Genomic DNA, 22360 nt, shown 5'->3' with positions numbered 1-22360 from the left:
TTCCAAAATCGATTCACCTTCTCAGACCATAAACTCTACTTGACCTTTATACCAAAATAAAACACATTTTTAATTTACTCATTTATCTTTTTTTAAGCTATCCACCGTGCTTGCTGCTACTGCTTTCTACATTAGAACGATGTCAAGAAAAATTTTTGGCTTTTCACGAGTGCCTTATGCATTTTTCATCCAATTAATTTCTCCTTTTTCAACGATTTACCTCTTTAACATTAATGCGCGCAGTATAGATTTACCGTATAGTTTCACTGATGCCAATTCACTTTTAGATCAATTTAGTCGTGCTACGTTCGAAAATTACGGTACTTGTCAAAAAGAGAGCACCCGTGTACCTTGATGCTGAAATTTAAATAAACAAATTCAAGTGGTTAGCGCTCCTTGCACCGTAAACTTGTCATACGAGTCAACGAGTTGAATAATAAAGGCCAGGTAGTTTTTTAAATTACTCGTACGAATGCTGCTTGTCACGAACAGTTCTATGGTCAGACCTACCAGCGATCAGTCTTCCCTTATCTCGCCAACAGCGTCTGCCTGTCCGAAGACGCGAAATATCCAGAGAATCGGCTACATCTATTTTTCTACAAACAAGAGGATAGACACTGACCAGAATCGCATCAGAAATATCAGCGTACAAGTGTGAACATGGCACGAGTGTGCAAAGCGTTTGTGGCAATCGTTGTATTTTGGAGAGTTTTCGTGGTGACCAAGGCCGGAGATGATGCTAAAGCAACATTAGCAAATCGCTCGAACGATTCCAATTTGGATTCAGTAAGCAAAGAGTTTAATTCGTATCGTCCATCGGATATGACTGCAAAAGCTGCTGCCTCGCAAATGCCACCGTTGACCGCACTGATGTCACCTTCGTTACCCTCTCCCCAATATTTGCCCGGTTAGTGGCTTCTCTTTGCACCCTCCGGGCTTATACATTGATTTTAGTGAATTTGCAAACTTTCATTTTACAGCTATTCAGCAGAATTTGCCACCGCCGGTGAATATTTACACGACTACACCAGCACCGCCACCCGTGCAGTCCCTTTCACACTTCAGAAGCGAAAATATGCCTTATGGCTTTGATTATTTTGCATTACCATATCCTGTGGCAAATCCTATTACACATCCGATGGCCCAGCGTAATCCGGAGCCCATAATTGCCGTGTCGCCCAAATATATCGTTCTCCTCAGCTTCATCGGCCTATTGTTACTTTTTGCAATTATACAAAACACTATTGTGGCTACGAAACGAAAAGGGATTTTGGTCGATAATTTGAACAATAGAAGGAAAAGGGAGCTCTACGACACGATCGGTCTGGAGGATAAATTCAGTATGCTGGTAAGTATGTGACGATTATAAGCGGTGGTCTTCCATTTCGATTGTGCGATTTTTTACCGGTACATGTAATTTGCACGTCGACAGACTCCAGAGGCGAAGGAAGTATTGAACGATGACGGCAAAATACGCTGTATCCAAAGGACTATTTGCTTGGAAAATCGAAAACTCGTCAGAGATCTTGGAAAAATCGGTAAAATATTGGGGAAGTATTTAACGTAAGTCTCTGCAACGTGTTTACAGTTGAATCAATTTATTGATAAACCATAAGGTGAAAGCTTGACTAGAGCAATTCATTTTTAGTTGTTGTTTTAATATCATAATCCACATTTGAGTACAAATTTGTTGCTATCTAATTCGTTTGAAATTACCTAAATCTGTTTGTGCAGGCGGGATATAGTGAATTCGCTTGTACCAACCTCTGGCTGGGGTCACCTTGTCGAGGATGCCGCTGCAGCTGGATTACGCAATGAGGATTGTAGCATATTATACAGAGACTGCAGTTCTTTTAAAAGTATAGATAGTGAGGAAAGTTTAGAGCATCCAAAAAGTAAGAAAAAGAAGAAGAAACAACCGATAAAAGTAAATAAAAATTAACACGTTCAACGTTTTATAAAAGATAATTTGTACTTTTAAAAGAGAACAGAAAAGCAACTTTGTGGGAATGAAAAAGTAGCTTTAGTTGTTACAAGTATGAAATAGCATGTCGAAATGAATTTCTTTCATAACAAATTAATAATAGAACAGAAGACAATTTCAAGCATTTCTCGAGATTATATATGTATACATATATATATATAGATTAGAATCCAATACTGCATTCGAAGATGAGACAAATGATAGGCGAACGGTTTTAGTGACTTTTAGTTTTAATTATAATATGGTGTGTTGTATTTTTGTTCTTTATCCGCTACAAACATCGACATCTAGCCTGAACTATTAAAGACAGCGCAGTCCGTTCTATACACAATTCATTCACACTTGTTGTATCGCTCCGTTTTGTCATTGGAATAATAAAAAGTATCAAATCACGAACAGAATGGAGACAAACATTAGCGCATATTGCCCTTTTTGCGTTTGTATTATTTTTAATTCTTCGACTCCTTGCGTCAACTAATCATATATAACGTTATCCATTATTATCGTTAACATTAAGGCATTACATATTTATAAATCCTTCGCATCACTCATCACTATACAGCAATACCACGCTAAAATTGTAAACTTATACTTAAATAGACGTGAGATCGCTCGTTGCAATAGTCCAGGCTTAAAACACAAAGAAAAAACTCATCGTGAAATACAAATACACGATAAACCGGAAATGGCTTGGAGTTCGTAGACTATTTCGTATCTTTATATTTTCCCAATATTAATCACATTTTCATTTTGAAATCTCTTAAATTATCCTTACTTAAAAAACAAAGATCGTGTCAATTCTAAATAAAAATTTTTCGATTTTTAATCATGTCAATTCATTCAAAAATTCCAAAGAACAGATCTTTGAACTGTGTGCAAGATACGAAGTTGATCGAACACTCCAGCACTCGTATCGCTCGAACCGTCACTCCAATCCTCTCTGTTACTTCTTATCAATGTATTGGCTCTCTGATCCTCATTCTTTCCTCTTTTAAATCATGCATCCAAACCACACGCGTCATTCATTCAATTAAATCGCTTCGCTAATTATCTCGCATTGTCAATAAATCAGACGAATTTTTTTCGAGGCAGCGTATGCACAGATAGGTGGTGGTGGTCGGGCTGGCAGTATATGATACAAAATATCATCGAGTGGCTAATGTACGACAGTTCTCACACATTCTCGCGGGAGCCACAACGATCCCGTAATTCCAATTTAGAATTACGTCTTGATTTTCTACGGACGATCGATCAAAAGGCGAAACTCGTAAGTTTTGATAAGCAAGAGAACGAATAAAATAACGTAACGCAAATACACAAATTGTTTAGAGAACAAAAATATGCGTTTCTTTCTTTCTGTTATTTCTAATTAAACTAAATTTTGTCAACGAATATCTTCAAGAATAATTTTGCGACGATATGATAATTTTTATGAATCGTGTTAAAAAGACAATAAAATTCTATAATCTTAATCAGAAGAAAGAAGAATGGACGAGTAACTTGAAACAAAAATTGAAAAACCAATTTAACTTATTAAAAGTTTACTAATCGTAAATACAACTGAAATTCAATGAGAATGAGATTAGCTACAATTTGTAGTTACAAGATTTCGAGGAAGTATTAAAGTTTTGTAAGTAAATAAACATTGATCGATCGAGCGTAATACTAACATAGAAAAACATTTCACAATTATGCCGGCTAAGATGATAGTCAAATAATGACACAGCTATCGCTCTCGGTACAATGATATTAATAATAATAATAATAATATTTACAACATTCTAATGCTATTTGTCCTGTCTCATGCTCGGTACGTGACACGCGCTATTGGAATAACCATAGAAAATGGTTATCGATACCGGTTGATAGTAGCGATAAGTAATAGCCTAAAGAAGTTTATGGGCGCAAAAGTGTATTTTGCGTTAACGCCATGTGTACACTATGCGACGCGCGTCAAATCGTTGACATAGTAACGCGTGTTTATTGTAATGTGTGTGCATATTTTATATTTTGCATGCGCGTTCAGATTTGTGTGTAGCTTGAGCCTAGCATAAATTTTATATCGTTTATTTTGCTTCCTTACGTGCCGTGCCTTGTTGTTACATCCACCTCCACCTCTAACACACTATTTTACTCCTCCCCTCCAGCTTTTCTCTCCCTTCCGTCTGCCCTGATGCTTGCGCTCGCTTAGGCTCTCAAGATTGAAAATTTTACAAAATCAGCAGACGATAAATAGATTGACACCAACGAAAATTTGTATCCTGCTTTTCGTTTCATGGGGCGCGGGACCCTCCTGACTGCGCTCAACCTTGCAATATCTTGTATACATGCGCGACGTAAAGCAACAGTGTACATACGTGTGTCACAGGGCTTTAATCCACACATTATATAAATATCCGTTTAAGCAATATCGAGAAGCACTGTGTCTTCCGCTAAAAATGCACGTTCTTCTCTACATTTCCAGTGATGCCCTTTTTTACACACCTTGCGACAATACTACTGAGGCGCGAACGACAAAGAGAATTTTCAATTTGTTGCGCGACGTCTGGAAAGAATCGAATTCCTCGACTGCGGGTAAATTTCATTAACGCGGATCAATCTCAGTAGCATTCTCATCAATTGTAACCAAGGGCACCTACTCCCACGTGTGACTTATCCAAAAATGGGCACAGGAGCCATTTTGTAGACTCGTTATCGATTCGTTTTATATTCTCTTCCACAAACGCGCGCGTACACACACACACACACACACACATGCATACACACACACAAGATCCCTAACACCGGGTTACTTCCATAATTCCGAATTGAGAAAAGTGCGTTGCTAAGAAATAGCGTTGCGCGTTTCGTACGTAGGTACCGCTTGGCCGTAATTGCTGGACTCCCGATTGCGAGATCGTGCGTGTTTTCAAGAACGGCTATCTCGCTCTCTTTTCTCTCTTTTCCCACTATGTTCGATAACACATGTTGAAAAAAAGAACCTCGAAGGCAAAATAATCATGAGAAAAAACTATATACTCCTAACGTAAAATGACATTAAAACTTAAAGCAAAAAAGCTCTATCGAGAGAGAGAGAGAGAGAGAGAGAGAAACTGATTGTGAGTTTAATAATAATTTGGAAGACGCATCACGATCCGAGCTTAACGACTCGAACGAAAGGAACGAACAAACTCGAAAATAATTAACGAATAAACTTGGGACGAAAAATTGGAAAACATCGAAGCGTAAACAATCACGCGGCAAACATATGAGAGATTAAGTAGTTGGAGCTGTAGTAAAACAACGAACGAAGTATAATTATTCGTAGCATGCGTGTTAATGTTTAAAAAGACAGATATCGCGTCTCGCAATCGGTCTGTCCGCTCTGCAGTCTTGGATACAATCATCATCCGTAAAACACTCATCGTCGCACCGACATCATTATTATTCCTATTATTATATACTTATTGTTATATCTATATACAAATAGACATCGCCACCTAAGCGACAAACGTAAAAGTAAAGAGTTACAAGGGACCAATCGTAAATTGTCATGCTAATAGTATAGTAGTTCACGCCTCGGTAGAATGATTTATATTTGTATCATTCATCATCGTAATTTTATTATATCATCAGCATTGCCAACAACAATAATTGCTGCTGTTGTTGTTGCTGTCGTCGTCGTCATCGTCGTCGTCGTCGTCGTCGTCGTCGTGCTGTTAAATTGACGCGCTAATCATCGGCTTAACAATTATTCTCGTTGAATTATGATAAATATCTTGCGATCCGCGACGACAGTTTTAATTCATGTTTGGAACCTTCTGCCAATGCCCGTATTCAGTCACTTTTCTTCCAACTTAAGGTAAGTAGTTTATGTATTCCATTTACTACTTTAATAAACTTAGCAGAGGTAATTCATTATCGCCCAATGCTTCACATTCATTAGGACGTTCCTTGCTACGATGATAAGTGTCCACCGCGTTAAAAACTTTCGTTAATTAGTTATACGCGCTAATATGTGCGCGAACAGTTAGAGCTAAAGTCTTTTAATGTTCTTCCACGACACACGCACACCACTATACTTCATTAGACCTAGCATACTTAGAAAATACTTGGAAACAAGTCTATTGGAAGGTGGCTGTTCGATTGGTTGGCTCCTTTTTTCACTGTACACATATCTCTATCTGTAATTTATTATCTTAGTGTCTATCTCCACACACAACTCTTATACTCTTGTCATTCGACGCTGCATCGACTCCTCGAGTTCCTCGATCATCACTTGTCTTGCAAATATCGACGTTTTTTTTTTCAATTTTTCTTCCGTTTCTTTCGCACAGTGCGTAACCGCAGCTTCCGGACCAGGAATTCGCCACTTCGCGCAAATCAGGCGTCCATTTTATCAAATACTTAAATTGGCTTTTTTCGGCTTTCGTGCCCACATCAGCCTCTGGACTCGACTACGTCCAACTTTTTACTGGCCAACTTAGGAGCGTTGTCAGCAGTCTCGACCGACCAACTACTTTTCTCTGTATTTTTACTCGTTTTTCCTCTTACACACACACACACACATATATATATATATACATATATGTTCATATACATATATATTCGTGATAAAGATTAAGCCACGTGTCCAATCGATCAATCGTGCTCAACAATCTTGACTCTTAAGATCTCAATAAACAGGCAATTCCTTCCTTTTGACCATACCTACACAAACATGACTCTCAAGGCCCTTTTACAGAAACTTGTAACAACATAAGAACTAAAGAAAATGCTATATACGTAGGACGATGCGAATAAGTTATTAAAGCGCCGCATCGTTGCAGGCATAATCATAACAATCGATAAAGGCTCCACGATTTTAGTCGTATCGACAACATAAAACAACAATATCACCTAAATAATTTGCTAAATCCAATTGCTGCTCATCCATTGCGACGGCGTCGTAAAAGTTGAGCCGATTCGAGTAAAAATAATCCATCGTAAGAAAACAAAATTTGAAAATTTCGTTTGGTTGGCTCGATGGTTCGAGGTGATTGGTGAATGCGGACACGCGGCTGATCGTTCGTGGGCTTGGACGCTCGGATTTTTATGCTCGACAGTGGCGAACGGTCCTTTCTTCTGCAGTGTGACAACAACGGTTTCGTTCGACCCGTGAAATGGCGCTTGTAGTCGTAGCTGGACTGACATCTCGATGGCCATCCACCGTTTTATTCTCTTCAGCCATTTCCAAAATCTTTACTTCTCCATCTCCTTCCTCTTCTTTCAGTTCTTGCTCTTGCTCACTTCACTACCTCCTGTCACGGTACAGGAGATAAGACTTCATCGCTCGCGGTAGGATCAACTGTTCAATCTTTTCTTCTGTACTAAGTTTGCCGATTTGTTTGCGAATCACTCTTCGACAAATATCCGTAAGAGGTAAAGGTTCGGCTGTAAGAAAAAATTAAATCACGTTAATAACAAAGACTCGATCAGTGCGATCTTAACAAACAATTGTCTCATTGATACTCACGATCAAGACCACCGATGTACTTCATTGTAATCTCGCAATGGCCCCAAACAGCAGATACAATAGGGTAGAGCTTTTTACCTTTGAGACCTCTAAATGCCACTCCTAGGTACTGACCGTCCACAACGAAGGCTAACGTACCTTCGTCCATATCAAGAATCACTAAAAATTCACATTCCATTAATATTCCTGCCACGTGTGTGTAAAAGTTACATACTACAGGAAAGTGTCCAAAAAATCCCACAAACTCACCCAAAAATTTGTCAGGAACGATGAACGTCTCGTCGGGTTTAAGTAGGGCTGGATACGTGACTCCGTTGTTAGTTTTCGAATCGTGAAATAGTTTATTCCTACCGAGATCCCAACCCCAGCTAAGCGCATTGTTGCCAACTAGGCTCTGGTATCCTACACTGTGAAGCGGGGCATCACTCGTCGCGACACCTACTACAGCGTGCGTGCCGCGTTGCCTTGTACTCCAATGAATCTCCCATACGTGCATGCCCTTCGTATATCCAACTTTCCCCCGTATACAGTCCGTGCTTTGTGCGACAGGATGTCGGTGAAACGTTAGTTTGTCGTCGTCCTGAAATTCACAGAAAACAATTATAATACGTTCTCCAGGGGTGGAGCAAGCCATGTTAATTCTCGAGATACGCGTTACACCAACCTATGCCACGTCGTTTTTCAATAAGAATATTTTCGCATACATATATATATATATATATATACGTGAGAGATACAGACCTTGACGAATATGTTGAGACTACGATCATCGGCGTTCCAACTGTGAAGAATTTGAGTCTCCCGCGAGACGGGCGGCATGTCGAGGAGTACATCCAGACGCGCTGGCCTTGAAAAGTCTTGCGCCAGTTCTCTCGGGACAACTGGCTTGAACGTCACTGGTCCACTACCACCGACTCCTCCGCCACTACCCGATCTGCTCTCGCGCGTCACGCTCTTCAAGCTTGACACGGCACCTGTAAAAATCAGTAAATATTTAGTCTTATCGAGTCAATGGCGTTCGTTCTCATATATCAGAATAAATGGCACTATATGTACAGCAGGTTATAATAATACTCTTTACCACGATGTAAAACGTGGTATACACCAGGACCGTGTGCTAAGCTCGATAGTGTGAAACCGACTGACTAGACTTTTAGAATAACAACCTCGCTCTAGCCAAAGGTGATCTTCGGTTAAGTATATTATCAAGGTGTTTATTTGATACGCCAGTAAATACATAAAGGTTAAGTTTGATTTTCGATACAACCCGAGTACACTTCTGTCTATTATCAGCCGAGTACGAAACGTACATCATCGAAATAAGTGGAATGCATGAGTTTTATCTTTGGAAAGAATGTTTATCTTCGGAAAGAGCGTCATCGGTAAATTTACGTGCGATCCGAGAGCTCTCCGTGGCTCATAACGCGTTGGATTTAGCGTGACAAAGTGAAGTAAGGTAAGGTAAGGTACGAGGAGGAAAAGAGGAGGAGAAGTAATGGTGTAATGGTGGGTTTTGGACAGCGGCCGTGTCGGTCCTTCGGTCGGTAGAAGTTTACATTGCTTTTGTGCCACATTGAAGGCAACGTTCAAGATGGAAAAGCTGAGCTGCTCCGCAGACCCTGTATCCTTGGCTGAGGTTTATTTGCCCTGGCAGCTGTTCCAATCTTGGTTCGAGGGTTTTCGAAAGGATCGCAAGGATTTCAAAGGATCGCACTAAAGCAGAGCAGGCTATACACCCTAAACAGAAAGGCCCTCGATCTTTTCACGGACCCACCGAACAAACCACTGGTTCCCTCCCTTGGCGCTACATCCCTGGATATTTCGAGCCTCGTTGCTTTCGAAAAACTCCACTTACAAATCGAGAATCGAGAAATTATTTAAATACATCACGATATGGAAAACTAATATCAGGATTTTTTAATTCTATTCAAATGACGTAATGTCTTAGAGTTTTCTTAATCTTTTGTAAATAACGATGAGTGCTGTAATTTTCGTCGATTACTTCGGTGAGAAAATTGCCATTTCCCGCACATGCTAGACATATTTGAGAAGAGAGAAATAATTATACTCTCCCTCAATCTCTTATTTATCTCCTTAAAAGGTATAGTTTTATCGAGATTCTCAGTCTTTAGATATTGATAGAGCAATTACCGTTGGAAGCTAAAAATAGATGTAACATTATTAGAAATAGAGCGTGATTACCTCAGTGAAAATAATTACCTTGAATACTAACAATTACCTCTGATACCAGTTACGTCAAGACTATCGCGCAGCCCTGAACCTTAGGCCGTTACGACATTTCATAATCCTTAGGTACATGTAAAAAAAAGCTAGTTCAAAGGAACGATGGTATCTGGCACAAACGGCCTGACACAATTTTCAACGAGAAAGTATACATTTTCGCAACAATTTTGACCGTAGCATTGATTTGCCTTTCTATGTGTGGAAACACGTTGAATGTATAAATAGAGGCCGTTTATCGTCGCGAGGAACAAGTGTTTCGTATTAAAAATCAATGATCTTGCTATTAAGCGTAAATAGGTTATCGAGATACGAGATCGGTTAAGTAGGATCTCGTGTAATCTGCGCGTTTCGCACGAATATCGATCAAAATTCGAAAGTACCTTATCGATAAAAATTAAAATATCGTCTCGCTTTGGTCGAACTTTGTCTCCATCGAGGCAATTTAAGTTCAACGCGCTCTGTTTCACAGGGTGATCTAAATATATTCCAGCTAGTTCGTTCAAGGACGTTTCCGACTGGATGGTTAAAAAAATTCGAGATCTTCCTAGGACCGTGTTGGCTGTCTCGTTGGTTGGAATAACCAATGAAATTTCGGTTTTGGATGACAACATACGCAGGACGCGAAACCTTACGAAAGCCAAATTGGGACAAAAGAAGAGGCTGGCGTATACACGAGTACGCAAGAAGCGAGTGTGCTTCTTATGTAAGAGAGCCCGAATGCATTAAAATGTTGTTCTTACGAGCGCCACCACCTTATTTACGAATGGCTCATCGCGCGAAGCCTCGCAAGAATCCTAATAAAGCTTCGTCAAATGAATAATATTAATCGTTGAGTAACGCAAATGTTGATTCTCAATTTAACACCGTCGAACCGTTTTTAATTAATATATATATATAGGATTGATTTTATAGCCAAGTTTTAGTTTTTAAGATGCACACTCGGTTTGTATATACAGAGGAGACAAATCGTTATGGTCTATAGAGGACGCGAGGTAATGCATACGAGAAGCTTCCGAGGATCTACCTGGGCAGGTAAAATAAAACTTGAAAAACCTCGATGCACGTGCTTCGTGAATTTTGCAATTCTACAGGTATCCGAGTGTGTAGAAGAAGCAAGCATCTTCGGAAGAATGGAGGTCGCATCGCGGAGAGCACCCACATCCAGGTACCTATATATATATTAAATAATTGATTCCATTATATTCACCGGGACAATAAAAGAGTCCCCCAACGCTGAGATGCGATTAAAAAAAGATGTTGAAAAACCTTTAGAAACTCTGGCGGATCAAAGGCAGTCCATGACTTGGCACAAGATTTACTTTTTCAAGCATCGCAGGTAGAAACTTGTAGCGTTTCCACATACGCTACGTCCACACGTCTTGTACGTATACGCCGTATGAAGAAATATTGAATATTTAAAGACTGAAAGCTCGGTTGCAACAAGAGGCTATAAGGTATCGGTGAAAGGACGGAGAAGCGTCGTTTGCAAGAACATACAACATAAATACACACTCACACATATATATATATATATATATGAAATTTAAATTTTGACAATTTTGACTAGATCGATATTGCTCGAGTGGTAAAGAGTAAGATTGCAAAATTCTTGAGGAAGCAGGCTAAACAATAGAATAAGAAGAATGACAGAGGAGAAGCTTACTTGAAAGCTTTTGGCCCATGTTCATGCCCCGATGGGGGTAACGATAGTGCGGGTTGTTGGTAGGCCGTAGGAAATGTGGGTGGCGATGATCGACGATATGCTTGACGAGGGGGACCTTGGTCTTGAGTTGCCTGTGGTTACCAGTGGTGGTACTGAGGTGAATATGATAATGGTGGTGGTGGTGGTGGTGATGGCCGGTGGTCGGTGGTGTAGCGGGCAATCTCTCTGCTCCGGCGACCCTGCCGGGGCTTCCACCTCCGACACGGCCGCAACCGCCACAGCCCCGGCCGCCGCGGCTTCTCACGAGTCCGATACCGGCAGATCCACCTCCTCCTCCTCCTCCTCCTCCTCCTCCTCCGCCGCCTCCTCCTCCTCCTCCGCCTCCGCCGCCGCCGCCTCCTCCGCCTCCACCACCCAAAGCCAGGCTGTCGCTTTCTCCGCCGTTACCACCGGTCGCACCGCTCACGACGCGACTACCTCCCTCGATCACGCTACGAGACCCTCTGCCCTTGTACCTAAAACACAATGCAACAACATTATCAATCCACTCCTTCTCAAATATATTGTATTATGCAGATAATAACTATGGATCTATGCTATTCGATATAATATGTACATATATATATATATATATATATATATATATACAGCTCCGCTATGCAGAATATGTATATAGCACAGTGCAAACAAAAGATTCAATCTTTACTCTCGCACTTTGCTATTTCAGTCTTCGATCGAGGGCTTAATGGATATTTTTTTATTGCGAGGGCTGCAAGAGTACCAAAGGGCCAATAAAAAAAGGATTGCGCCACCAAAAACTCGCATGTGCTACCTTCTATACGACTATTGGATAAAACGATAGAAACTTGCAATTTTCTTCCAGGAAAAATGATTCTTTCGTCAAGTTTCTTGATCATTTTTTATTTGGACCTTAAAAGCTAGTATCTTTCGTGTTTTTTCAAATTTTGTTTAGGTGAAAAGTTTGGACGTTTTTATTAAATTGCATTCTGATTATATAATCAGAAACGCATTTTTTTCATTGAATATATATTACAGATTCTCAATACGTTCTCCACCCCCTAGTTTAGTTCTAATACAAATTTGAATGTCAAAGCACTGGGAAGAACTTGTTAAAAATGTTCTCAATGCAATAATAAAGAAACATTGTTGATTAAATTCATATAACGAATAATTAACCAAATCAACGAATTTCTTAATTATTGCAAAGAAGAATTGTTGATCGCTTAAAAATTCATTCTCAGTAAATGTAATTCATTACAAGATCGGATGTTTCCAACAGGCTGAGAAGGTTGAATTTTTATCTCTCATTGAGAATCGTTATGCAGATAATTTTTTGTGGATTGTTCGGCGCAATGTAGAGCAGATAAAAGTTTGAGCGTCGGAAGGGGTGCGCGAAGGAACGTTTCTTTGTGTACCCAAGACAATTAAGCGACTTCCTCGGTGCAGGATAGGATACGGGTTTAACGAAAGTTTGCTGGCTTCTTGGGCATGGATAAAAAATAAGTGAAAAAAAAAGAGCAGGGCAACGGGTGTAACACCGGTTTTTCCAGGCAAACTTCCGAAAGAAAGAAGCGAGTCACACTCGACGGTGACGTAACGAGCTTGCGAGAAACGCACGCGTATACACACTCGCACTCTCATTTTGTCTCCTTTCACACTGGCGCACAGAGAGCCTATTTCCATCGGCAACTGTTCGACTTCCGCTCGCAGAAACCGGACACTGACATCCTGAATCCGGTCGACAGCACGCTCTTATTCGCGATATTCTCAATAGAAACGTGAATTTTATTTTTCACGATTTTTACAGGCAGGAAATAAAGGGAGAGGAGAAAACTGGAAAATTACCAGCGTGAAAAGCGCTGGGGAAAAATGGACTTGGCCATTTCGCTGTGTACTTGATTTTTAGCGCTTATCGGTCAGCTCGGTGCGTTCTCCTCCGTGTGCCGCATGCGTTACAGTAATTATCTATCATCGATACCGATAAGCATTATACCACAATCGAGCGATAAGTTATCGATAGAAAATCCCATTATTTTCGTTGATACAGCTCGCGCGCGTATCCAAGTGAGATTCATGCATATAAGCTTTAATGTACTTCTCATTATTAGCGAGTGGTCGCTATTAATCATTCGGGGAGGACGAATGATCATCGAGGGACTGTGTATAGCTGCGGTCGATGCAGGAAATGCGGTCGAGAAATTTCGAATTTAATTTCCCGCGTGGTAATCGGAGAATGAACGAGCAAGATGCCGTTTGAACCGCGGTTACTGCTAACCGTCATGGTACTATAGTCATTCGGCAACGGGCACAAATCCTATTTACTTCGAGCAACCATTATCCGCGCCTAATATTAATAATGAAATGGCCTTTTCTATTATATCACTGGTGCTTTTGTCAAACGAGCTCCACTAATTTTCCCAATACTGATTTTTTCCAACATTTCTCATTACGTCTATATGTATATAAATGTAGAATTTTACGGAAGAAGAATCGGTAATGTTAATTGAGAGTGGAAGAAAGATAGTAACGATCGACGAGTGGAGGATTCGTCGAGTATAATGCGTTGCGAAGGAGTCTGGTTGAATGGAGTTGATTTTCCGAAGCGATTTCAGGATGGGGTTCGAGAGAGTACCGGTCGTTCGAGTAGGATGTAGGCGGATGGCAGGAGAGCGAGCGAGCGAGCGAGCACAGGCAGGCGGGCGGTGGTATTGATCCGCGGGGGTCACCTTTGCCCCACCTCGACACGGGAGAGCAGCAACCCCCCAAATCCACCCGCGTTTCATTCTCCTCTCTCTCTCTCTCTCTCTCGCGCGCGCGCCAATTCTCAGCTGCGGAATATCGGCGAGAGAGAGAAACGGAGACTCTGCAATCCCGTAGTTGGTGAACGATGCAGACCCCCCCCCCTCCTCCTCCTCCTCCCTCCACTCCAATCCTACCACCCCCTACCAACCATCCATCTATCCATCGCTTTCCCCTTCAACACCCTTTTTAGCCCGTGGCAGTCGCGCGCTCTGCCAAGTAGACCGGCAAAAATGCCTCGGGGAAAAATCCAACGCGCATTGCAGAGAGAGATCTCCTCCCCCTCCTCCTCCCCCCCTCCCTCTCTACAACCCCACGTTCCACGGGATATCCACGGAATATCAGTTTCAGTAGCGAATCAACTTTTACCCATTTTCACGAACCTTTTTCCTACCGCGTCCCATCATCCTCCCAAAAATTTCTCTGTTTATTTCGGTTTGGCACGAGCTACCATATTCGATCTTCGCGCTATATATCTGCTCTGTTACACTCTCTCTCTCTCTCTCTCTCTCTCTCTCTCTCTCGCCAATAATATACAATTTCAGTTCCAGACTTTGTCAATTATTGATCGCTCCTCCTAAACACGCCAGCAGCGTAACTATATAGCTCCACTCGCGTTCGACTCGAAAGATTTCATCGCGTGATTTGTACGTGCTTGACAGTACTATATACTCGTTATTTACACTGTAATACATATATATATATATATATATATATATATATTAATTTACTACGGAAGACATTGTTTTGGTACTCGAAGCTCGTATTCGGATACAAAAGTACATTCGACTAAATAATTGAAGAAAATTTATTTACGCAGGAAGTTGAGATCGATCAGACGAATCGAATGGCGAGACCTGTATTTTACTCGAAACACACAAAGACACTGCGTAGCAGTCTCATGAACGGTATCCTAAGAATCGCGTTGCGTCGACACGTGGAGGATCTCGAACCCGAAGAAAATTCCTCATCAATCTCGCGCGAGGAGAAGAAAGAGAAATTTTAGCGCGGTTTAAAAACGAAGATGTGGAAGCGCGAGGCGAACAGTTAGACTGGCAGGTGATGGATAATAATAAGAATAATAAGGAACGTTAAGCCGTGCGTTTGTTGCTAAATGAGAATCGGTAACTAGTCGGTATAACAACGGTCGCTTACGTTTTACAGCTTAGCGATCTGGTTAGGTGGAACAGCTGACGTCTAGCCAGTCTGACAACACCTGTTCGCCAGATGCTACGACAAAGACTCGATAGGACAGGCCATGTACCGTGGCTGCACTACACTCGACGTTGTCGCGATCCTCTCACTCCTTTTCCGAGAAACGTACTTCACCGATCGAGCGTCGCGAACACTTGTGAAATTTGGCGGAAGCTCTCTCGCCTTTTCAAACGCTTGGGAAATTAAAAATGTTGTAGCGGAGGATAGAAGAACGTTTGAAAAATCACGTAGAAACGAGGGGAGTGCGATAAGAGGAGCGTAGGCCTACGCGGAGGTTGGTGCATGTATGCAAATTTCGGGCGAAGCTTTAGGGGGGAAGCAAGTCGAGTTTGCATTGTCGTTATAGGATTGGGCCGAAGCGGATAGGCAGCAGCAGCAGGCGATACGCAATGACGATCGATGCGAGCGACGAGCGTCATGCTTAATTTATACTCCCCTCTGGACGTGCGTGTTGAATGAAAACGGAACGCCGAGCGATAAGCGGGGAGATTGTGGAGGGGGTAGAAGCACAGATCCGCGCATGCGCGCACGCGACCGTTTTCGATCGACTCCTCGACCAGCCACTGTTCTAACAAATTCTAAATCGTCGCAATGGAGATCCATTGGTTTCCGGCCGAGAAGGAGAGAGTTAACGGCAAGTGAAACATGGGACGAAATAACCTTCGACTCTCAAAGGCGATCCACGATTTCTGCTGGTCTCTCTCGATGGACAAATATTTTGCCACTCGCTGTATGGCGGAGTGTTCTTGAGAATTACTTGAAATATTCAAGCTTTCTCCAGTTAACTCGTGGCAGACTGATATATTCGTGTCTAGCGAGTGAATTTGAAAAATAAATTCCTTTGGAACGAATATTCTTAGAGAATTCCGAGGAATAAAAATTTGTTTACTTGGAAATTTATTATTACACTCTCTGAATAATCGAGACGAGCTTGATCGATTTTGAAAGTTAATCGAGTATTTTTCCGAATAGAGAACCTCGCACTAAAGAATTTTTAACGCAGAATATTTTATTCTGAAAACCGTCCGTTGTACATGAATTTATCAGTTTGGTCGCGAGTTAAGTGGACACCCTATATATATAGATATTTTATTCTCAAGAAGAGATATCAGCACTTTTTATAGCCAGTGTTATTTCCGCGTGTTAACCCTTAAAGTGCCGTCTGGATGTTTTGCGCCAGCGACTATTCCGCGCATTTACAATGTTTTTCAGCTACTTTAGATTTGAAAAATCATCGTAAAACCGTAGAAGCAGGCGTTGGAAGGTTCTCGCGGTGAGTTTCCAAGCAAAACAAAAATATTCTCCACCATCGGCATCGCATAACGATTTGAAAGCCACGCCCAGAATGCAGCGTGCGTAATTTGGAGGAAGCGTGCCCTTTAAGGGTTAAAGTTGCTGCGTTTCGCGTGGGATCTCGGCGAGGTGCGATCAAAGGTACGTGCAAGTTTGTCGAGTCGAGTGTGGACGCGTGTTTCAATGACGAAATTGGAGGATCGAAGCGAGATTTCTCAAGGACAGCGGTCTTCGAAGGAGAAACGAAAGGCTCCGAGAAGCATGAGGAGGAGGAGGAGGAGGAGGGGGGGGGGGGGGGGAGAGACTACGTGCGTTGGCAGAGGCTCGCTGATTGGTCGCTGGACGTTTATCCGTTGGTTTCTTGGCCGGTCGTTTTGCGTTCACGGTTCATCGCCGGCTCTTTGTACGATTTTGCGGCGCTTCTCGCGCGCGGCCATCGCACAGCGCACACCGCGTTGTTGACCAAAAACGCGCGCGGTATCCTTGAAGGACGGGACACGCGTCCTCGTCTACCGTTCACTCGACGATCCACGCGTAAAATCAGGTCTTTCAACGCGGACGCCTGCATCGCGATCGACGACGAGAATTCGCGCGCGAGGCTCTTTTGTGCAACGTCCAAAAATAGAGCGAGCGATTGGATGGAAAGTAACGCGAGCTCTGCCCTTACGGCTTCTTGGTTCGTCGATAAACAATTTAAGACTAGGGAGGGGGAGACGGTTGGAGACTTTGCTCTCTCGCTCGATGCATAAACGCGTATAATCGTTTGTCCTTTTAAGAGAACAAATAATGTAAGAGAAATCTTACTTAAAGCCGAGTCTGTTGTAAGAAGCGACAGCTGAAACACAAGGCAGGCACTGATTATAACCGCTGACAGTGCAACAATGGATGTCGACTGCGTTCCGGCGGCGCAGCATTACGGCATGCACGACGACGAGGAGACCGTGCAAGTAAATCTCAATGCCACCCTTCACCACGCACCATCCGTTTCTTTGCCCCGCCGGGAGAGAGAGAGAGAACTATCCGCAGGAAAAACAAAGCTGAGCAAAACAGAGTGTGACCTTGCTCCGCCAAGATGGATCCCCTTTGCAATAGGTGCCCCCCCCCCCCCCCCTCCCTGCATTCGACTCCACCAATTATCCTCGGCTCTACGCGAATACAAACCTCCGATGGAACACAACGGAAAAGCACGCACTCGATTGGTTCGACTAACTCTATAATACATTATAAATATATATACATATATATATTGTATAAGTATTATAAACCGCGCACGAACGCGATGGACACGCACACGAGCGTTAAAACTCGTTTTGAAAAAAGGTCAAAGATGCGATTACGCGCCAGTGTGTTGTATGTTTATCAGCTGTTATCGTGCGTAGCAACGTCGCGCCTCGCGCACCCAGAGACCTCGTCTAGTTGAATAATTGTAAAACGCTGCTCTCTCTCTCTCTCTCTCTCTTTCTCAGAGTTCGAGTATTATAGAGGAGCAACCAAAAGCGTTAGGTTGTAATCAGCAATGATTAACAGACGTAAAGCGCTATTGGCTTACTTCTCGCAGCTCGACTAAGCGATTATTTTCTTTATCGTGTGACGTAGTTCCCTCCTCCGGTCGTCGTACTATATATGTAGACGAAGAAAGCTTTTCTTTATTGCGACGGAGCGTGGTTCTGCTCGTGCAAATAAGAGATAAGAGTCGGATGCTGCTGGGTTGTATTATTCAATGAGAATCGCTTGGATTTTTTTTTAATATAGACATACATGTGTGTGTGTGTGTGTGTGTGTGTACAGAGGGAAGTTTTGCTAAATATTCGTTGGGAAGACACTCCTGGCGTCCACGAGTGCGTGGAAGCAATAGCTATCGAACGGTTCAACGACCCGATTTCCGTCATGTTGCACGGCCTTGGGAGATCGGGCAGGATGTTGCTCGCGAGGCTGCAGCAGAGGAGAGAACCGGCGAGAACGAGAGCGTCGAGTCACGAAGGAGCAATGAAAAGTTCGAGGCCGTCTTCTTTCGAGTTGGTGCACGCGGTGGTGCGTGCCCGCGGCCAATTTCAAGCAGAGTTATTTGGACCACGAACTCTCGATCCTCTCATCCTGCTGCTCGAACCATTCCCAGCCCTCCGTTCCGTCTCTTCTCTCCGCCGCGCGAGACTCTTCCAACTCGTCAAACCTCGTCCTCTCCGTGCAAATTCACCTGTGAGAGCCTCGATATAAACCTTGCCTCCTGTCTTATATTTACGCTTAACGAGCAAATCGATCTCTGTATCATGTATATAATATATATCGCTCGATCACGCAAACGCCAGAATAAATCTGCAGTAATACCGGTTGGTGTATATAGCACAGTGTGCTGTGCCACTATGCCGTAACGCAACAGCAGTTTTTCCGTTGTGCTGGCGATTCATGCCGCGTACGTACACACCAAGTGCATTTTCTCTCGTTGCGTCGATCGATTCGATCTTTCGAGCAAATTTCACGTGCGCAAAGTCTCGCATATCGATGTTTTGCACATATTTCGGCAGAAGTAGATTAAGGACGGATGATAAAATTATGATCGAGCGTTATGAAGAGAATTTGGTGACGGAGAATCTGATTTCGAGGTTGAATGTTGTTTATATCTTAGCTATATAGTATCTACGAACAAAAATAGGCTCGTTGTTCGATGAGAGAGAATGGACAAAAATCTGTTGAAAGATTTTGCGCGGGATTTCGGGCTTGCGCGCGTGTACACGAAGAAAAGTCGAGGGTATATAGGCAGACAATGAACAATCGTATATTGTTACGAGTTATAGCATTGTTACTCCACCATGCTCGGGCCCGTGTTCACATAATTAGGCTGTAAACGTTTCGAGACAATCACCATTGTTTTCTATTGGCCCCTACCACTGGTCGATTAAGATTCTCCAACGTCGTCGTCTTTCGCGATTAAGGCGAGCCCACTCTATTTTCCAGGTCTTCTCTCCCTGTGGACGACGAGTCTTCGAGGATTACGGGAGATTCGCCGAAAAATCCACAGGATTTTCTCGCAGCTTCGCAGGATCCAAATTCGTATCGTTTTTGGTCGTTGGGAAGATCGATCGATCGAGCAACGATTCGCGGCTGAAAATAAGAGTGGAAAGTTCGTCGAGACGTTGTTGGAATCGGTAAAATTGAAGAGGCTGCGCTATCATTTGTTACTCGTGAGACGGAGGGAGATTTGGACCATGGGACGTGGAGGGGGGAGAGATAGTTTGAAAGAGAAGCAGGTAAACGGAGGTCCTCGGCCGTTGAGCCGTTTGCAGGAGATGTACGATAACCCGGGAGAACGGAGCAGGACCCCTCGTTTTTTCAGATCATTTTAGTGGCTTATCCATTCCCACAGGCGTGTCCCCGGACAATCTTCCTCGGAGGGACTCTATCGCAAAATATATCTCCTTCTTTATTTTAAGAAACAGCGTAAGAGAGACTGCCTGCGTGACAAAACGAAAAAACAAACAAAGAAAGCAGTCGATAAAAAAAGTCACTCGTGCTTTGCGAGAGCATTTTTTAAATTTCGTAGAAGAGGAAAAGAGGGGCAAATTTTCTGCGTCGATCGACGAAGCAGAAGGCGAAAATTGCTAAAAGCGTTATTTTTGCGATGAGGAATACGGGAGAGGACGAGTTTATGGGAGGAGTCGAGGGGAAAAAATGAAAGAAAACTGTAATAAGAGAAGGAGAAGTGAGAGGAGGGAAGGATGGAGGGGCAGAGATAATTTATTGTTATTCCCGATGTATTGGATGACGCTACAGATTTTCAAGATGGCCGTCTGAGAGCGGCACTTGGTAGCCGTGACCTTGTCTGGTCTCGACCCCGCTGTGTGTTGCCAGCTCGCACACACATCCTTGGTGCCCCACCAGGGCGATGCGGCGCTCGAGGGACCAGCTACTGCATGGAAAAGGAGGAAGTGGGGGGGGGGGGGGGGGGAGGCAGAGGCCACAGAAATCGTTGAGGATAGATTCGACGGAAGGAATCTTACGAGATACGCTCTTAGATAATTCCATGTTGTTCTATTGATAAAGCGATACGAATTACGCCCGATATATATTCTTGGTAGTGACAGAGTGATAAAAAAAAAAATAGCTGAAACGACGCGTGAGATAAATACAGTATATAGATTATATTGGGGCTTTTAGAGGATGCGTAACGTGGTAAAGCGATTGGATTAAGCTCCGGTGTTAATTTGGTATCTCGATGACGGGCAAAACCACCAAGTGCGACCCGATCGAAGACGACCAGGAGCTACTTCCGGCGGATGTGCAGCGACGTGTCACCGACATCCTGCCGGCAAGACAACAATGGAAGACACCCTTCTCTTCCTGATGGTGGTCTGTGCCAATTAGTCTTGAGCCGGAGAGAGCAGTGCATCGTCCAACGAAGGGTAATATACCCTCTAATATACTATAGCTCTGTGTATAGATATATATATGTGTGTGTACCCTTAAGCATCGGATGGAATTCGAAGCTCCGCAAGGTTATTAGGGTCATCAGGATCGCCTGGACGCATTCCACGTTAATTGCCAAATTCTAATTGCCAGAAAATCCCACCTCCTCAACTTTTACACCGAAACGTGGCTTCTTCTTCTTCCATCTCGAGAAATTTCCTTTTATTCCCAGAAACCCATAAAGTTTCCACGGATTAATCGTCATTCTCGATTCTCCTTATTTAACGACGATTAGAAAATGTCAAGGAGTCGCAGGAACAATCCGTCGTTCCCACGACTAACGAGGACACGATCCAACGCAAAGGCTTCTTTACGCACGTAGAAATCGCGAACGCTGTGGGCTATTGTTTATTATTGCCATACGATACCACGAATTTATCGTTCGACTCTTCCTAGAAGCGGGAAGCATCGAGGACGGAGCGAGGAATTCCGAGGATTTGGAAAGGAAGCCAAGTTCGATGCGCCGTGCGCAAGTGTGCATGCGCGACAATCGAAAAGCTAGAGAGATGAACGATTAACCGTGCGCGAGACCGGCCAATCACAACACGCGACGCCAATTAGTCACCGGCGATCCTTATAACCTACATATGTGTGTGCGTGTAATAGCACGAAGAAAGAAAGACGAGTACATTCGCACTTTCATTAGAAAATGTCAAGGAATCCCGTAACGTTCTCTTCGTCCCTCGCCGCGTCGCGTCTTTTGGGGTCAAGATCAAAGCGAAGCTACACGTAATAGCGTGTAACGCAGGATCTCGTGGATCGATAGAAGAGTCGATTTACTCGTCGAAATCCCCCGTGCGACAGGCTCGTCGTTCAAACTTTTAAAGTGGAATATTTTTCCGAATCTATACAATTGGCAATTCGAAGAATTTATCGCTCCGCAGAGTTGTAAACAAGGTTGCAGAAGCGGCAAGAGCCGTGACTTTCAAAGAGCGAAGATATTGAGTGGTTTGTTGCTTGAAAACTCGTTTGAAAGGAGCTGTGCGAATTAAATAGAGATTCCGTGTGTTTAAGTGGACAAGAACGATAACGCGAGGGTTCATATATAGAGACGGATCGAAGCTCGGTGTTCGGTATGTATCGGAGCTATTGAGTGAGACGCGAGACAACGAAACGAACGGAATGGGCTAAATAACTGCACAAGCACACTATATATATACTTATACACAAATGCAACAGCTATAGT

The 22360-nt window shown here is 43.0% G+C and overlaps 2 protein-coding genes across 3 annotated transcripts in view; one reads left to right on the top strand and one right to left on the bottom strand.

Annotated features, from left to right (window-relative positions):
• Positions 1 to 116: 116 nt before the first annotated feature.
• On the top strand, positions 117 to 1955 carry LOC136776431 (uncharacterized). 2 transcript variants are annotated; one of them, XM_066731957.1, is made up of 4 exons: positions 117 to 907; positions 981 to 1348; positions 1433 to 1538; positions 1735 to 1877. In XM_066731957.1, exons 1-4 carry the CDS (start codon positions 661 to 663, stop codon positions 1743 to 1745), a joined length of 732 nt encoding a protein of 243 aa, XP_066588054.1. In that variant the 5' UTR covers positions 117 to 660; the 3' UTR covers positions 1746 to 1877. The 2 variants fall into 2 exon arrangements, with proteins under 2 accessions (XP_066588054.1, XP_066588053.1); XM_066731956.1 differs by having other exon boundaries at positions 119 to 907; positions 1433 to 1563; positions 1735 to 1955.
• Positions 1956 to 7250: 5295 nt separating this feature from the next.
• LOC136776430 (uncharacterized) overlaps positions 7251 to 22360 on the bottom strand; it is a 94567-nt gene continuing 79457 nt past the window's right edge. The window contains exons 2-7 of the mRNA XM_066731955.1: positions 11701 to 11900; positions 11382 to 11640; positions 8220 to 8439; positions 7728 to 8058; positions 7479 to 7637; positions 7251 to 7396 (exon numbers count right to left, since the gene is read on the bottom strand). Coding sequence (XP_066588052.1) covers positions 7257 to 7396; positions 7479 to 7637; positions 7728 to 8058; positions 8220 to 8439; positions 11382 to 11640; positions 11701 to 11900 — 1309 coding nt within the window. The 3' untranslated portion in view covers positions 7251 to 7256. The remainder of the gene's footprint in view (positions 7397 to 7478; positions 7638 to 7727; positions 8059 to 8219; positions 8440 to 11381; positions 11641 to 11700; positions 11901 to 22360) is intronic.

The sequence above is a fragment of the Prorops nasuta genome, unplaced genomic scaffold, assembly GCF_024137725.1.
Source record: "Prorops nasuta isolate Cenicafe-Biocafe unplaced genomic scaffold, Cenicafe_Pnas_1.2 PNAS00009, whole genome shotgun sequence".
NCBI lineage: Eukaryota > Metazoa > Arthropoda > Insecta > Hymenoptera > Bethylidae > Prorops > Prorops nasuta.
Note: the sequence above shows the minus strand (reverse complement) of the source record. Positions and strands in the feature narration are given on the sequence as shown.

Bases quoted from the DNA above. Each gene is read 5' to 3' on its own strand.
- LOC136776431 (XM_066731956.1), top strand. From the start codon at position 661: ATGGCACGAGTGTGCAAAGCGTTTGTGGCAATCGTTGTATTTTGGAGA. The intron at 1,349-1,432 runs GTAAGTATGTGA...GCACGTCGACAG, and splicing joins AGGATAAATTCAGTATGCTG to ACTCCAGAGGCGAAGGAAGT. The intron at 1,564-1,734 runs GTAAGTCTCTGC...CTGTTTGTGCAG, and splicing joins ATATTGGGGAAGTATTTAAC to GCGGGATATAGTGAATTCGC.